The sequence below is a fragment of the Spea bombifrons genome, chromosome 2, assembly GCF_027358695.1.
Source record: "Spea bombifrons isolate aSpeBom1 chromosome 2, aSpeBom1.2.pri, whole genome shotgun sequence".
NCBI lineage: Eukaryota > Metazoa > Chordata > Amphibia > Anura > Pelobatidae > Spea > Spea bombifrons.
Window position 1 is genome coordinate 124,131,556 of NC_071088.1, and position 19,128 is coordinate 124,150,683.

General features: G+C 37.0%; 1 protein-coding gene across 1 annotated transcript in view; it reads right to left on the bottom strand.

Moving 5' to 3' along the window:
- B3GLCT (beta 3-glucosyltransferase) overlaps positions 1 to 19,128 on the bottom strand; it is a 93,630-nt gene that overhangs the window by 48,204 nt on the left and 26,298 nt on the right. The window contains exon 4 of the mRNA XM_053456062.1: positions 13,986 to 14,062. Within this exon, the coding sequence (XP_053312037.1) occupies positions 13,986 to 14,062 (77 nt within the window). The remainder of the gene's footprint in view (positions 1 to 13,985; positions 14,063 to 19,128) is intronic.

Sequence of the window (19,128 nt, forward strand, 5' to 3'; positions counted from 1 at the left end):
CAGATGACATACTAAACTGGTCATGTCAGATCCCCGACCTCAACATCCAAAACTAATTTGGGAAAAAAGAAGCCAATTTCACCGAATATCTTACTTACTGCAGTAGCAGTAAAAAAATGCACAAAAATCTGCTGTACACAAAATACTGGATGAAAGATGTTTTTGTTACTTTTCATCCTATTAAAGTTCCTTTATGTCAATGTTATATAATTCCTGCTATATTGGTCTTAAACATGGCTTTACATTTGATTTTTGCAGCATGGCCTCAGGCTTTAACACAATACTGCACACGAATGAATAAGATACACAATATATAAATGTTACTTTACTTTAGTTTGATTTTATGTGCATTTTCATTTTAGTTCCTGCCGGGTATCTTAAATTGTAAAGTAAAATGCAAAGCAAGGACAAAACGGTTATAAAATGTACATTTTTAAAATACTGCTTTTAATTCTCTACCTACACAGAAATCACAATAAGTAACTTTCCTGACATACAGAGCACGGGATGTGGGATTGATGCTTACTTATACAAATTATAATAAGATAATTACTATTATTTGGGGAGGGAGGATTTATGTTTCACATAATAAATGTTTAGGAATAAAAATTAGTTTACAAGGAAACAATTTTAGGATAAATTAGCCAACACTGGATGTAATTGTGAAACATCCCTTTGAAGTTTTATTGTGGATGTTAACATCAGTGGGTCACACAGCATAAGTAATAAGAAACACTTATAATATAAACTTAACATTTGAAAATCTTGAACCTTCATTCAGATGTTGCAAAATAATAATAATACTAATATTATTACATCACTTGAAAAATATAACTCAGTTTTAAAGTATCAAAAAAGGTAAACTGTGTGCTTGAAACAGAACAAACCCAAGTACTTTTGCGGTTCCAAAACTCAAAAGGACCTATTTACAAACCGCTGAACGTCATTAATATATTTATACGTTTTGTTTTTTGGCACATCTAGATTTTTTTCTTTATTTGCATGACATCACTGGTGACAAGAATAAAAACAAATGTGTGAATCATGAACAGATTACACCAGCAACTTACTCAATTAGGTCACCTTGAATGCTGGTTTGACTTTTCGGCTAAACATTCTAACAAACATAATGGAGCCTGAAACAAACTGTACCTGGGGACTCAATTTCACAGCGTGGCATTTCAGAGATTCTCAAACCTTTTTTATTTGACAGAGTTTATTGCAGTGTATTTTGCAAACACCTGTCGGATCTCATATAAGGATCCTTCATGAATATGGTTTATTTGTTTTATTTGATTCAGGATAAGTGTATCCCCAAATCATTCATGTTTAAATTCCATCACTGTATTAGCAGCTACCACTTCTGTTGGGAAGCTGTTCCATTTATCCATCACATATTCTGTAGGGAAGCTTACGATATTAGGCGATATTAGCCGTGTTGCTGGAAAAATCTGTTAACATCACGGTCAAGACACATTCACGTATTGTCAGACCTCTCCGTAAATGAAAAAAAGACAATCATCTGAATTGTGTCTGACAAAGAAATACGACCCGTGTAAATTGGGTACTGGACCTATTCTGATCATAGGGAAGGATGATACCAGAGTAAAAGCTCTGGGCAAAGTATAAGCTGCCAATCTTCAAAGTAGGGCATATTTTGGGCAGCCTAGTGTCTCAGCTTCTCGGTGATAACAGCCATCAGTTTGCAGACAAATGAGAGGTTGGGGAGGTCACTGCAGTTTATCTATTCACATATCTTGCCTTTCCTACACAGAAGGAGCTAAACTCAACCTTATGCTACCGGCTATAGCAAAGGAAACGCTGTGCCTGAATTAAAGTGTGTAAAGAAAATAATTATTTTATGCAGAATACTTTATGAAATGTAAAAAAAAAAAAAAAAAAAAAAAATTGACAGGTCAATAAAGAAAAAAGATTTAGAAATGAAATATATTGTGCTAAAGGCATTTTGTACTAAAACAGTACACTATTAAAGAAAAGGTCACAATAGAAGAAAGGAACTCAGAGTAAAGTTTACTTTTTAATGTTAGATCCAACAATATCAATACAAGTTTGACAAGATCCTCCCGTGAATGCTGATCCTATTGTTTAGTCTGCTTGCTCCATTTGCTTTCCAGATGTAAAAAAAAATACTTGCAGACTGTGCTGAACTTATCAATCGTCTGCTTCAATGTGATAAAATAGATATATTTATGATATACCATAGCAGATTTTTCTCTACATCTGAGTAATGTTTTTTTGTAATGCCTACACATATGTCTATACATCAAATCTCTCTTGAAACCCAAGTTTTAAGCAGCACTGCAAAGCATATATACAGAATATAATCACGGTTGCGATTTTGCAGTCATATGAAGTTGAACAGAATATATTGAAAGTGAACATTCTGCATTTTATTGTTTTTATAACTAAAATCATTACTTACACCCCCCTTGCTGGGCAGCCAAAAAACATTAAATAAATGAACTAAGGCACAGTGCAGTGTATTTTATCTAAACAAATGGAGCGAAAAGTGCAAAAATGATCTTTATAGGCAGATGTTGTCTTCTGCTATTTTTTAGGTCATTAGTCATCAACTGAAATATTAAACCTAGAAGTAGGTGAATGACGCTGAGATGGTGTAGCCCAAACATGGAACAAGTCTGTTGTATGGAAAACATCTTTCCTGCGGCGTGTGTGTATGTATATAATATATATATATATATATATATATATATATATATATATATATATATATCCATCCATTTTCTTGTAATATAACTTTTTTTTTTTTATATAACCGATTTGAAAAATTATTCAATGTTTCGGGTCACCTCTAGACCCTTTGTCAAGATAATCATTTCATCTTACAACTGGTTTAAATACCAAACCCATCTGGCCAGATATCTATACCTGTTGAATCACCATAACCCTTGACTTCTGGGCTTCCCAAATTCAGTTCACTATTACATTTCAGCTACTTCACCCATAGTTATATACATCCACCATCCACACAATGTTTATAACATAATAGCAAGACAATTAATACAAAAACACAACATTAGAAAAAAATGTAAATCAAATATGTATAAACACACAAAAGAAAGAAAAGCGAAAACAAGAAATCACAAAAAAATCTTTTAACCCCTTAATGACAAAGCCCGTACATGTACGGGCTCAAAATACATTGTTTTCAATGGGTTTAGGGACCACCCATTGGCCTTAAGGGGAGGTATATATATATATATATATATATATATACACACACATACACACACACAGTGGGGCAAAAAAGTATTTAGTCAGCCACCAATTGTGCAAGTTCTCCCACTTAAAAAGATGAGAGGCCTGTAATTTTCACCATAGGTACACTTCAACTATGAGACCATTCCTCCATGCAGATCTCCTCTAGAGCAGTGATGTTTTGGGGCTGTCGCTGGGCAACACGGACTTACAACTCCCTCCAAAGGTTTTCTATGGGGTTGAGATCTGGAGACTGGCTAGGCCACTCCAGGACCTTGAAATGCTTCTTACGAAGCCACTCCTTCGTTGCCCGGGCGGTGTGTTTGGGATCATTGTCATGCTGAAAGACCCAGCCACGTTTCATCTTCAATGCCCTTGCTGATGGAAAGAGATTTTCACTCAAAGTCTCACGATACATGGTACCATTCATTCTTTCCTTTACACGGATCAGTCGTCCTGGTCCCTTTGCGGAAAAACAGTTCGACGCAACTCAGCACTCTTTCTCCTCCAAACACGACGAGTTGAGGTTCTACCAAAAAGTTCTACCTTGGTTTCATCTGACCATATGACATTCGCCCAATCCTCTTCTGGATCATCCAAATGCTCTCTAGCAAACTGCAGACGGGCCCGGACATGTACTGGCTTAAGCAGGGGGACACGTCTGGCACTGAATGTTTTGGCGGCGGAGTGTGTTACTGATGGTAGCCTTTGTTACTTTGGTCCCAGCTCTCTGCAGGTCATTCACTAGATCCTCCCGTGTGGTTCTGGGATTTTTGCTCACCGTTCTTGTGATCATTTTGACACCACAGGGTGAGATCTTGCGTGGAGCCCCAGATCGAGGGAGATTATCAGTGGTCCTGTGTGTCTTCCATTTTCGAATAATTGCTCCCACAGTTGATTTCTTCACACCAAGCTGCTTGCCTATTGCAGATTCAGTCTTCCCAGCCTGGTGCAGATCTACAATTGTGTTTCTGGTGTCATCCGACAGCTCCTTGGTCTTGGCCATAGTGGGGTTTGGAGTGTGACTGTTTGAGGTTGTGGACAGGTGTCTTTTATACTGATAATAAGTTCAAACAGGTGCCATTAATACAGGTAACGAGTGGATGACAGAGGAGACTCTTAAAGAGGATGTTACAGGTCTGTGAGAGCCAGATATCTTGCTTGTTTGTAGGTGACCAAATACTTATTTTACCGAGGAATTTACCAATGAATTCATTAGAAATCCTACAATGTGATTTCCTGTATTCTTTCCCCCCATTCTGTCTCTCATAGTTGAAGTGTATCTATGGTGAAAAGTACAGGCCTCTCATCTTTTTAAGTGGGAGAACTTGCACAATTGGTGGCTGACTAAATACTTTTTTGCCCCACTATGATTATATAGATGATGGATATAGATATTTAGAAACAACATGAAAAAATAACCAACTTAAGTATACCTGAAGACCACAGACAAACTTGATAGTGTGTATTATATTCTCAAACCTCATGTATCCTACATTAGGTTCCCTTCTCTTGTACTAAATATCATTACGCCTAAATCTAACATTTCTTAAGATCACCGGGCAGGTAAAAATACTGCATAGAAGATATACCGTATTTGCTCTGAAAAATACCCCTCGTCTTACAATCGGGGTCATATTATAATCAGACCTCAAATAGAGGTCTGACTATGAGACCAAGATCCAGATCCCCCGCAGCGCTGCAGGGGACCTGGATCCTCCTGTCTTATCCCCCCCATTTAACCCCCCCCACAAACTTACCGGTGCTTCTGACTCCCTGGTCTGCAGTCGGGGCAGTGTATAGACGTCTAAGCAATTCGCATAGGCAACTTCCACTGCTGCCGGAAGGAGGTGCCGTTAGCAGCGAGGGTGTATGTGCGATGGACGCAGACAACCCCCGCTGCTAACGGCACCTCCTTCTGGCTGCAGTGGAAGTTGTCTACGCGAATCGCGTAGACGTCTACCCGCTGCCCTGACTACAAACAAGGGAGTCAGAAGCACCGGTAAGTTTTGTTTTGGGGGGGGAGTGTTAAATGGGGGGCATAAGGCATTTCTGTAGGCAGAGTGCTCTATGATATGCCTTTTAACCCCCTTAATGCCACTCTGCCTCCAGAAATGCCTTTTAACCCTCTATACGCCACTCTGCCTCCTGAAATGCCTTATACCTCCCTAAATGCCATATGGCATATAGAGTATAAGGCATTTCTGGAGGCAGAGTGGCACATAGGGGGTCAAAAGGCATATCATGGGGCACAGTGGCGTATAGGGGGTATAAGGCATTTCTGGGGCTGAGTGGCAAGCCTGGGGGCAGATGTGCATAACTGGGGGGGGAGGTTGTAAAATAAAAGGAAATAAATACAAAAAAAAATTCTCAATCATAGCTTTTATTTTTAAAAAAAAATATAGATTACATAGTTTACATGAATTAACATTTACTAGTAAAACTTTTTTCCTATAGGGTCGTCTTATATTCAGACTTTCTTTTTTCCTAAATTAATACTCAGATTTTGGGGGGGTTGTCTAATAATCAGGGTTGTCTTATAGCAAATGCGGTATTCATTCAAGATTTTAGGTGCTATCATAGCTAAGGTATTGATCCTATATCTTTCTTGTTGTAATAAACATACAAGACCTATCCCCATCTCTCTCCAATGGGGGTATATGATGAATCCCCACAAACATCAACAATGATAATTGGTGTCTGTAAGAAATATTTAGTAACTGGCTTATTCGATCTATTATCCCTTCACGCAGTCCTGATTGTTGACCTATGCCCTCTAATTAATTCCCATAAGATGCAGTTGTTTTCCCCTGTTGTGAAGCAGTATTCACCTTTGCTATAGTATTTTCCATTATGTCTTTACTAGCTTTAGCTAAAGTTGATTGCACCACCCTTTTCGGGAATCGTCTCTGGCAGAATCTTTCTGCCATCTCATCTAACCGCTTCAGACATATCTCATTGTTCGAATTATTCCTAATAAGATGTAAAAACTGAGAGCGTAAGGGATTTTTTTTGTATATAACGTATATCCTAAACTGGCCTCCTGCACAAAAATTCCACATTTAAAAATTGTATGCAATGCGAGTCACAATGAATAGTGAACCATATCGGGAAATGTAAAGTATTTTATATATCTATCTATATATCTATATATAGATATATAGATAGATATATCTATATACATACCTACATACATATACACACACACACGTCAAAATATAACAATGACCAGGTTGTTTCTCATTTGATCTCACTTACCAGGGATCTTTATGAGAAAATATATAACTAAGCTGCCAGACTGAATTATAAAAAAGTGTTTTGTTACCCTATGTTACGTATTGTTGGTATAGAGACAAATGTTCTTCACACTTACAATTTTCCTGAACTAAGGTTTTATACCCTTTTATTTCCTTTAACAAATGCATACACCATAATATTACAAATGATAATTGGTAGCCTTGACCCCTTCAGGCCCGACGGGTTTTCATAACCATGATTCTCTTTTTTCCATATTTGATGAACGCCACAAATGATACATTATTTTGTCCAGGAGAAGTAAGGCCTTCTTTTCCTGCCACTGCAACAAAGTCAGGACGTACCTGCATGTCTTGATGGACTTGCCACAGGTTTTGCCACAGGTTTTAAGGACGTACAGATAATAATATCACAGGGTACTTGTATCGTTTACAAATCACATACGCAATAACGAAGTGCAAGGAAGTTTCTTAGAGCCTTAAGGATCGGGCTGTTTTTTTGTTTGTTTTCGTACCGTTTGTGATTGAGGTGGTTTTAACATTTTTACGGTGCTCATGTTAAGCTGCAGTTTCCTTTTCTCTCATTTACTGAACTCACACTAGTTAAATATAATACTTTTTTTGCAGAACAAGAAGGGCTTGCTTTAGATACCATTATTTTGATGATATATAAGTTTAGAAATACCAAATGTTTTTATGTTTCTTTACAAGTTATAGGGCAATAAGTACAAGTAGCATTTTGCTATTTCCAAAACTTTTTTTCTTTTTCAAATTTGGTCACCATGCCCCCCATGTTCTATTTGGGACATTTTTGAAGCTGGCCAACTCAATTTACCCGCGTCAAACCGTATAGTTTTTGAAAACTAGACACCCCCAGGGAATTTTGCTCATAAAAATACATTCCCCCCCCTATTTTTGGGCTTTTTTGGATGTCTTTCCCGATGGTGACATCACTGGACAATTATTTTTACATGTTACCACATTTTTATTTTAACCCAATTTAATTTTTTTCCTTTTTTATATATTTTACTAACCACACTGTGATTAGTAAGCTGGGCTTGCAAGGTGCATTTGGCTTAGGACTTCTGGCAAGGGGCCACTTGCTGTAACATTATTTTTTTTTGTCTGCACTACAAAGCAGACACACTGTGCTTGTTGTACTGGGTGATGTGGTGGCCACTTAGTCAAATAGAGCCAAATATTTTTCAACATTAATGCAACTTAACATAATGAAAAAAAAGATTAGTACAATACAAAATACAGCAATACTGATTGCACAGTTATGAAAAATTTATACTTTTGCTCAATGCAGAATTTTCTGCCATTCAGAAAATAAACCCTAAAAGCTATTTCCTTGCGTTTTCAGAAACAAAGTAATTGATTATATCCTCTATTTTAGAAAGCAGAGTTCATTTAGCACTCATAAGCATTAATTGCATACATGACAAAACCACAGCAACATGTATTTTCTCCATCACGGATGGCCTTCCACATTTGGTTAAATAATCAAGAAAAAACAAAAACAAGCAAATTGTTCCAAGACATAATCAATAAATATATTCTCAAAAAATGACAGTTCACGGAACAAAATGTCATTCCTAATACTGTTGACTGTCCAAACATTTACCAGAACCAATTATTCAATCAAGTAACATTTTGCCTCATTTATACTTTTGGCCAGGAAAGCATCTTAGACTTTTGTAACTAAACGGAACATCATTCCAAACCTTTGAAATCATTCCAAACCTTTACTTTAATTACATATATGACAAACTTACAGCACGCTATTCAGAATAGATGATGTTTAAATAGCAAATAGTCCTAAGACAAAACAAATATATATAATATACAGTGCTGTGAAAAAGTATTTGTTTACTTTTTCTTTTTTTTGCTTATTTGTCACACTTAAATCTTTCCGATCATCAAATTAATTTTAATATAAGTTAACTCGTGTAAACACAAAATGCAGTGTTTAAATAATGATTTCACATATAGAAAAAAAACTATCCAACCCTACATGGCCCTGTGAAAAAGTAATTGATGGGAAACAAAGTCATTGACATATTTCAGCCTGGAAAGGATTACAAAGCGATGAACCTTCCCAGGAGTGGCCGGCCAATCAAAATTCCTCCGAGTATCGATGGCTCATCCAGGAGGTCACAAAATAACCCAGACTAACATGTAAATAACTGCCCCAGTTAAGGTCAATGTTCACAATTCCACAATATGAAGCAGACTGTGCAAAAATGGCATCCATGAAAGAGTTGCAAGGCAAAAATCACTGCTGACCAAAAAGAACATAAAGACTTGTCTCACATTTGCCAAAAAATATTTTAATGACCCCAAAGACTTTTGGCATGATATTACATGGACTGAAAAGTCAAAAGCAGAACTTTTTTGAAGACATGGGTCCCATTACATCTGGTGCAAAACTAACACAGAATTCCGCAATAGGAACATGATACCAACAGTCAAACACGGTAGCGGTAGTCTGATTGTCTGAGGCTACTTGGCTGCTTCAGGAACTGGGCGACTTTCTATAAAGTCAAATGCAGTTGGGTTATGTAGCAGCACAATAATTCGAAGCACACAAGCAAGTCCACCTCTAAATGGCTCATAAGAAACAAAATGAAGGTTTTTGAAGTCCTGACTCGAAACAGATCCGATCCGATGTAGCTGAAATAAAATAATTCTGCCAAGAGTGGGCCAAAATTCATCCACAGTAATTTAAACGACTCATTGCTGGCTATTGGAAACATTTCATTGTAGTTGTTGCCAACCAAAAGGTGGCACAACTTGTTATTAGGTTAATGTGGCAATTACTTTTTCACAAGCGATATAGGTCTTGGTTAGCGCTCTATGTAAAAAAGAAATGATCATTTCAAAGTTGCATTTTGTGTTTAGGCTTGATGCCTTTGTCTTATATGAAAATTACTTGGGTGATCTGAAACATTGAATTGTGACAACTAGGTAAAAACAGAAGAACATAGAAACAGGCATTTCTTTTTCACAGAGAGTGCCCTGCTTTTTGGAGCAGCCGAGGAAGAAATAATTATATTGGAGGGGCCCCTTGTAACAGCATTGCCCAAAGGACCCGCCTGATTTTGATCTACCGCTGTAAAGATGCCTTTTTCCTTTTTAGTTGCTTTTATCCTCTCAAATAGGAGAATGCATGCAAGGAAATAACAATATAAGTTTGTTATGAGCAAGCTATAGCCAGAATTTTTTTTGTGATTGGGAAGTGTTTGATTAATACACTGCATTACTAGTTTATCACCTCTGCGCAGGGGGCATTTAGTTAAGAGGGTCTCAAAGGAACATGCAAAGGTTAATTTATCTTAAACATTGAAGCATCCCATTCTCCCAATGCCCTGTAAGGTCCTTTTAGTGTAAATGAAAAAAGTGGGAGAAGTGTTTTTTTTCCCATTAGAAAACACAAAAAAGTATAGTTTTTAAATGTATGCTAAAAACCTAAAAAAGGAAATCAGAAGAATCAGACATTTCTGGTAGTGTTGACTGTCAGGCCCCACCCAGGTTGCAGAGCTGCATGTCTTGTTTCCCTATCTTGCTATGGTCCACTGCTGGATTCCCGTATGTTCTGTCCTGAACCTCTGATTCCTGGATTCTTGTTCTGCACTTTGCTTCAGCTCTTTTTCCTTTATAAGGTGTGCCCCACCTGTGTGTTCTGTTTGTCTCAGTCAGCAGTCTAAAGGTATGTCCTTCTTGGTTTTGAGTATAGATTCAATGTTCAGTTTATTAGTACTTCCGTAGGCAGGGTTTAGCGTTAAGACCCACCGTATATTGGAGTACTTTGGCGTAGTGGTGGGCTAAGCATATTATGGCCATAAGATGTGACAGAATCTCCAATTATCACATATTCCTAGGCTAGTCCTGTATTTATGTATGCTTTGTCTGTTATGCTCCTTTCTCTGTTCCCCTTGCTTGCTATGTTTCTCCTGTACTCTGTTTAGCTTCCATATTCCTATCCTGCAACATCCTGCACATGATTCTAGGGCTATGTCTCATGCCTGCTTGAGTCCTGCTTTGTTCTGGACTACATCCGCTGTTATGTCAGGGTGCGGGTATGTGGCTGCACAACCCTAGATGCTCAACTCCCGATTGAGTGCAGTCGCGCTGCACCAGGCCCTGTCTAACTCCGCAATAACTCCTGAACACCATCTTTGGGTGCTCTGGGTCATTACAGTCATCTGTATGGACCCAGTTCCTGACATTGAGATTGTTAATGAGTTCAGAATGCACCAAAAATACAGTATTCTGTTCTGCTATAATGATGGCTTCCCTCTGTTCTGCTGTAAGTATTACATTTTGCAGGTTCTTAAAAACTATCAAAAACTAAGAATTTTACAGGTCGACAGCTTGCAGACCTATTTGTACGAAAAAAAATCAAAATGTTTAACATTTTCTCCCTCTGAACAATGCATACATTTCAATTTCTGAAAATACACAAATGAGCAAATTAAGCTATAAACTGTATCACCCTGTTAACATTTCTAATATAATACTGCATACATTGTCATTAAGTGTCATTATTTGTGAGTTTTTAATCGGTATCTCTCAGGGCTAGTTGTTTTATGTGTAAGTTATTAACTTGAGTATAAGTGATACTGAATGTAGTGGGGATCTAAGCTGGGTTTCCCAACCATTGCTCTAACACATGTATAGTTTAGTTAATAGGTCACTTTCTAATTCTAGTTGAAGAACCTTCCGTTTCTTTAGTATTCGTCCAGTTGAGCATTATGGGAGTTGTACTTCTATAAGCACCAAGGACGTATCTAATGGCTATGGCTTTGCAATCTAGCAATGACTCCTGACAGCAAACTTCCAAAGCTAAGTGCCCTGCCAGTCAACAATCATTGTTCCAAATATACAGTAATCTCAGATAGAGCTGCTCTATAAAATGTGACTGGCTGGATGTGCGAAGTACAAACATGAATACACAGAGCTTTAAAGAAACTCACTTCATATACAAAAAATAGTTACATTTATGTTACGCTTTATGGCTCCCTGCCCAGCTATAAAGATTTCAATCATGTTTGGGAAAATGGAACCAGGCGCAGAAGCAGCAAATTAAATTCACATTTGCTTCAGACAAAGACATTAGCAGAGGAGACACACAAGTAATAGGTTTGCATAAATTCTTCACGTCGACTGACATGCAGCTGTACCGTTCAGGTTTTTATCTTAATATTAATGATTTCTTGTGCTGCGCTAACTTCTTTTACTGATGAAGTAAAGTTTGATAATTTCCTCTTCCTGAGCCTACCCAATAACGAAAACCTGGGAAGGTTCATTTAACAGCACAACATTCCGATTGTCAGCTTGTTTGAACAGAGCCCGTCTGACCTTTTTTTTTTTTTTTTTTAAAATAATACCAAATACTCCATACTCCATAATGATTGTACACTTCTGTGAAACAAATAATATATATCATATTTGATTGCAGCAAAGTGGGACCATTTTATGAGACATTGATACACTAACACACTTAGCGTTACTGAGGCAAACCCATTTTAAGACATTTTGCCACACTGATCATATCTATCAAAAATACGCAAACACACTGATCACACTCGGCTCCGTACTCAAACTGTACCTAGCCAAACACGAAAAGTACTTTCATCCAAATGACACTTATACCTACGCATGCTTCCCTTAATCATCTTACCACTCACAGTTGTCTCAGAGAGAACTCCCTTGTGTATGTGGTAAGAGGTTCCTGTGAGTGTCTACTTCCCAAATGTATATTGCACAGTGATTCAAGAGCGTAGAGAGCCCTGCAAAAACATTTTGTGTGACTTGTTTTCAAGATTCTCCAACTTCTCTAGCTTTAGGCCATGCTCCACAGAGTATTACATAAAATTACTGAAAATATTCTTTATAGGGCAGAATTCCACTGCTGATTTGTCAGATATGGACCGTCACTAAACAAGGCCCACGGGTAAATCAAGTATGAAGATGCCTCTAGCTCCAGTCCCCATAACAAGCCCTCCAAAGGTTGCAGGGTTTGCGCAGTTGAGGAGAGCAGTGACCCTTTACGTGGCAGACCTACATTTGCAGCAGTTTTACGAAACTTTGAGATGTAGGGAGTTAGCACTCAGCTATTAGACATCAGAAAAGATGACAGGATACTTCTTCTAAAGAGTGAACTGATTAGGCTTTCTAAGGCTTTGTTATATGCAGAGACCGCAACATGAGTAGGTATAATAGGACAAAGGACTGGTTAGTAATTCCAAGTAAGACTGCTACAGTGTCTGGTCCAAGATGAACAATAACAAAGCTGATATCATATATACCGTATTTGCTTGATTATAAAAAGAGGTTTTTTCAGAGCAAATGCTCTGAAAAATAACAATTGTCTTATATTCGATGTCGTTTTGTAATCAGACAAATAGAGGTCTTGACTACAAGACTAAGATCCAGATCGCCCGCAGCGCTGAAGGGGACCTGGATCCTCCTCTCTGGCAGCCGGTGGAGGTCTGTGTGATGCGCGCAGACAACCGCCGCTGCTGCGGGTTCTATGACGGAGCGCCGGCATCACATGACCTTCCGGTGCTCATTCATAGAAGCCCAGCGGAGGTGCCGGCAGCAGCAGCTTTCTGGAGGCAGAGTGGCATATAGGGGGTCAAAAAGAATATCAGGGAGGTAGAGTGGTATATAGGGGTGTATAAGGCATATCTCAGGGCAGAGTGGCATATAGGGGATTAAAAGGCATATTTGGAAGGCAATATGGCATACAGGGGGTATAAGGCATATCTGGGAGGCAGTGTTGCATATAGGGAGTATAAGGCCTATCTGGGGACAGGGTGGCAAATAGGGCGGTCCAGAGGCATATCTGGGAGGCAGAGTGGCATATGGCATATCAGGGAGGCAGTGGCATTTAGGGGGTACATGGCAATTCTGGGGTGCAGAGTGGCATATAAGGGGGTATAAGGCAATTCTGGGGGGCAAATTGGCAAATAAAAGGAAATTAAAACAAAAAATGCATTTTTCTCAATCATAGTTTTTATTAAATATGAAAATTTGTTTACATGTGAATATTTACTAGTAAAACATTTTTCTTATAGGGTAGTCTTATATTCAGGCTTTTTCTTTTTTTCCAAAATATTAAAATTTGGGGGGGGTCTTATAATCAGGGTCATCTAATAATTCAGCAAATACGGTAAATTAAAATTAGACTCCCTAATAAAACAATGGAATAGTTAACCCCCCCTTTTAATACAAATGTATTGACATAAAACCACACTTGCCAAAGTTGTGATAGGGGCTTTCATTAGACTTATCCACTGACCAAACTGACAGAAAGAAACATACTAGGCACTCTTGACTGCGCTGACTATTCTCAGACCCACTAATACAAACTCAAACGGTACGAGTACACTCGGATGCATTGGTACATACTCATGAATACTGCCTCCCTGTGTAATGAAAAATGTTTAGCCTTGGTCCAGTAAAAAAAGTTACATCACTTACTGTGGTATCACTGGAAGGATGGTCCATGCACCTTCATTTTTCATAACTTCATGGAGATATAGCACTCTTGGAGGCTCCTTAAAGTAGATTAGGCAACAGTTAGAAGAGATTAGTTATTTGTAAATGCTTGACTGCAAAAGAACATTATTTTCTATATTAAAATGATCCATAATAGTATTATTCATTGATTTAAACACTGCCATCATATAACAATCCAGACTTACTGAAATACAACTTGACGAAGTCCCTGCTAAAGGATCTTACAATATAGACTAAAAAAACAAATTTTCATTGTGGTTGAACAAACCTTTTCAAATTGAATTCATACACAAAGTCTATTGAAGTAAACCTACCTTAGTTATAAAGGAAGCTATCATCATCAATTTCATATAAAGTGCTTACATTTTAATGTAAAACATATCTCCAATACACCTAGCAAATCAAAATCTAAACACATTCAAGTTGACAGATGAGTATAACAATACTGTTAGATTTCAATCGAGATGAGTCAAAGTAAGAAAAATATAGTTTTGATCCTTTTGGTCTCTCACCAAATAAAGAATTGTATATATACTAAAGTTAAACTTGGCACAATTGAGAAAGTCCATTCGTTTCATGTCAAGTATAGTTATTGTACATAGCTAACATGTTTTTTAAGGTTTAATAACTGCATCTCCAATGGCTCACAACATATACAAACTGGATACTTGATTGCCTAAACATATTACGACTGTTGTAAATCACTGAAAATTTTGTTTCACGGTCAGTTTGATCTTAACAGAACAGTAAAAAAAGATCCATTCAAAGAAATATGTTTGTTTCTACAAACCTACCCTTTATTTCTTATTGCAATTGTAGGATTATATTGCAATGTTAAAGTTTGCAAATAAATATTTGTTCACCACATTCAATCATGAAACGGTTAAGATTATTTTTTGTTTGTATGTTTGTTTGTTTTTTTTAGCAAGTTATAGGACAATTAGTAGCATATTGTTATTTCGAATTTTTTATTTTCAAAAACTGGTCATTCTGCCCCATGTCCTATTTTGGACATTGTTGAAGCCGGTCAGTTCAATTTACCCTCCATCAATCTATATATTATTCAAACTAGACACCCAAAGTATTTCTATTGGTAGTATTTTAAACCTCTCCATGCATTTTTTCTACTACTAACCTTTGTCAGACTTTGTGGTAGTAATTTCTTAGCGTTTTCTCCCACACACATTCTACTTTAGGTATGAACATATTAATTGTCTAGAAGTTCTGTGTAAACAGTCACTACAGCGATAACCATTTTCTACGCCAAAGGGAAGTCCTTTTTGTTTTGCAGGCCTCTCTGCAGGCATAAGGCAACTAACTGTTGCTTTAGGTTTTGGGCTTTTTTTGTATATATTTATTGTCTTGAACCAGGTCTTTAGGCTTGTATTAGGAATCAAAATTTCTGATGTCTGATTAAATGAAAAATATTTCACTTCCTAAACTTAAAGTAAAATGTTATCTTTTACTTATAGTTTAAAAAACCTCCACCTTTAGGGCAGGGTGACATGAGGTTGTGGGGGCAAGCTGAGGTCAAATGTTAAATATAAAAACAAAAAATAGGTTCCATAACGGTCCGATGTTATGTAACATAAGAAGGTTTTAGCCGCGCTGCCTCGTGGGTGTCTCGCCCTACGCCATTGGTGAGAATTTTACTTATAAATGGAGTTAGGAGGGTGCCTGTTCACTTACTAAGGGAAGCGCTACATTGTCTGCACCGACCTTGTGTCTGGTGAGTAGCAGTGAGGCAGGTGAGCTGAAGACAGCATGGAAGAGCTGATGAAAATGCAACACTCCCGCCAGCCCATATTGTGATATATTGTTTTATATAGCGCTACGGAATTTGATGGCGCTATATAAAACAATAAATAATAATAATAATAATATTTTTCATTTCAATATTTTGTCATGGTTTTTGATTGGGGTAAAGTTGCCCTATAACAAATGGGGTGAACTGTAAATATTGTAAAAACTGTAAAAAGTGATGCCTGCTGGCTTTTAGGGTAGTTGGCAAGGTACTTAAATTCAGTTTTGGATGTTCTGGGTACGGGCCAAGGGCTTCTATATAGTTATTTATATTTGTTATGAAGTTATTGAACGGTTACATTGACCGTTATTGTTTGTGGGTAAACTAAATAAAAGACCACAGCCTGTTTTATCCAGTGTATTTTATTTAATAAGTTTGGTTTTTGTCCCTTACAACCTCATGTGGCAAATTCTGTATGCATACAGTTCTGTGCAAGGCTGTATGTAAAAAAATAAAAAGGTTATGGCAAAAGACAAGCAAGGCATTTTGAAACACAGGAACGTGCCTGTATGACTCTCAACGCAGATGTGGAATTAAAATAAGATTTCTAGCTAAGCTTAAGACACCACCTTTGGCTGACTTCAAGGAAATTCAGGCATTACAGGCATTACGCTTTGAGTTTAAAGTATGTCAGACACATGTGTTCTTCAAAGATAACTAAACTTGACAAATATGTTATGTTACCCAGAGTCATACCTCTGGGTTCATATTTTCAAAAGAACAATACTGTCCTTATTTATAAAATGTAATGTGGTCGTATTTTTTTAAAAGAATGTGTTATACCAAATATCTTCCCATTAGGTGTAATAATTAAAAGTACACCTAGCTAACATCAATGAAAAGATGTATTTGTTTTGAAAGGTCATTGTGTAGCAAAACTATTACTTCTATGTTAGAATGTTTGGTAAATTAACTTTTTTAAAGGAAACTATTTAAATAAAGCAGAAAAGATCACATGCCCAGAAAGTTAGAAACGAGCAATTTCAAGAACACTTGTAGTGCTCCATTTATATATTTTTTTGGAGGACTACTAAAATAGTGAAATATTTGCCGGGTAACAAGTATCAGAAAAGACTAAGTGATTTCAATATGTATAGATAGCAGAAAAGAAGATCTAAGATTGATACAGGATCATGTCTACAACAATAAAATCAACGTAGCATTTAAAATTTAATTTAATTAAGGATGCTGGTTGAACTAAATTCAGACATCCCCAGATAAGTGTGGCTTCATGCAAAAGTGAAAAAAAACCTCTCAATATTCCCTGTCACCTAAAAAGCTACATTTAAAGTTTTAATGAGACCGTGGTGCTGCTTAACGACAAAGCCCAGTCATTCAAAACCCCAGCCCTCTCCTGTCTGTGACATCACTTCAACTAGATATACTATCTCGCCTACCTGCATAATGCATGTGAACATACAACACTAAAAAATACAGACTTAACCATATTGATGCACATGTACATGAGGGAAAAAGATAATACAAAATAGTGTGATGAAACTCAAAGAAATATATCAAAGAATATGCAGTGATGTCACCAGTGGAACCATCCAGTACCAGCAAAATGTGTAAAAAAAAAAAAAAAAAAAAAGTTTATTATTTTTTTGCAAGTGCTAAAATTTCTAAAAAAAAATCTCAGCATACAATGAGTTAAAATAAAAGCACTTCAAATAACCAAGGGGTGTCTAATTTAATAAAAAAAATGGCTTGATGGGGTAAATTGGAGTGGCAGGGCTCAAAGATAGGGCATAGGTAGAGACTGACCAAAATAGAGAAAAAAAGCAAACCCATGCATGTGGGGTATCAGTGCACTCGGGAGATGTTGCTGAACACACATTGGGGGGTTGTTTGATAGTGACACATACCAGGAGCTATGAATTCATGCCTGAAGTACAATTTGTGTGGAAAAAAAAAATACAAAATAAAATTTTGGGAAAGGCAGGTGGTAGAATCTCATGCATAAAAGGGTTAAAATACCAGCATTTGAAATACTTTGTGGCGTCTAGTTTTCAAAAATATATGGTTTGATGGGGTAAATTGAAGTAGTCAGCTTCAAAGATATTCCAAAGAGGAGATGGAGGCAGAATGACCAAATGACTACCTGAATTACGCATGTCCCAAAAGTAGCCTTTTACCAGCCAAACAATCTGACAAACCTATGTGGGGTATCACCATACTCAGGAGATGTTGCTGAACACATATTGGAGTGTTGTGTGACAGTGACATATACCAGGACCTTTATAACTAAATTAGAATTTGTGTGAAAAAAAAAAAAAATACTATGACAAAGTGTGGTTGTATGATTAGTGCATGGAAGGGGTTAAAATACCAGCATTTGAAATACCCTGGGGTGTCTGTTTTTCAAAAATATATGGTTTGATGGGGATTAATTGAGTTCACCGGCTTCAAAGATATTCCAAAGAGGAGATGGAGGCAGAAGTACCAGATTTGGAAAAAAGGTTTGGAAATCATAAAACGCTACTTGTACTTATTGCCCAATAACTTACAAAAAACAGCAAAAAAACATAAAAACATTGGGTATTTCCTAAACTCAGGACAAATAGCAGAATCTATTTAGCTAGTTTTTTTTACTTCCTTTTGTAGGTGAGTAAAAGATTTTTCAAAGAAAAGTCATAAAAAGGTGTTTTTTTCAAATTTTCACATTTTATTATTTTTTTTTATAGTAAATAAGGTGATATGATCAAAACATATGGTATCTGAAGAAAGCCCATCTTGCCCTGAAAAAAACAATATATAACATGTGTGGGTACACTAAATGGGTGAGGAGAAAATTACAGCTGAACACAAGCACCGCAAAAGTGTTAAAACAGCCTCGGTCCCACAGGGTACAAAAAGAAAAAATAAGCCCGGTCCTTAAGGGGTTAAAGGTTAAATTCCCTCACTGTATTAACCTAACATTTTTGCTCGGGGGATGTACCAATTAGAAAAGTAAAGCAAAAATGATTTAAGCCTCTGACTTGTTGTTATAACGTCTATTCCTTTTAATAAACTTTCCACTTGTACTATGTTTTGTTTTATAAAGCAGTCTGCAGACGTAAGCTCTCCTAACACCGATCTTCTTCTCTGATGTCAGAAATTGTCACAAGAACAGGAGGAGATGGAGTTGATAATTATGTCATTTTTCAAGAGTATTTTATTTAGCATGCACCGGCAAAGATATAGTATTAAAGCAGTGTGAAACATTTTGGGGAAGGGGGTAAGCAAGTGAAAGATATCATGGAGTTATTTGCATGCCATACTGTATAAACACCATGAAGGTCTACAGTAGACAAAGCACAG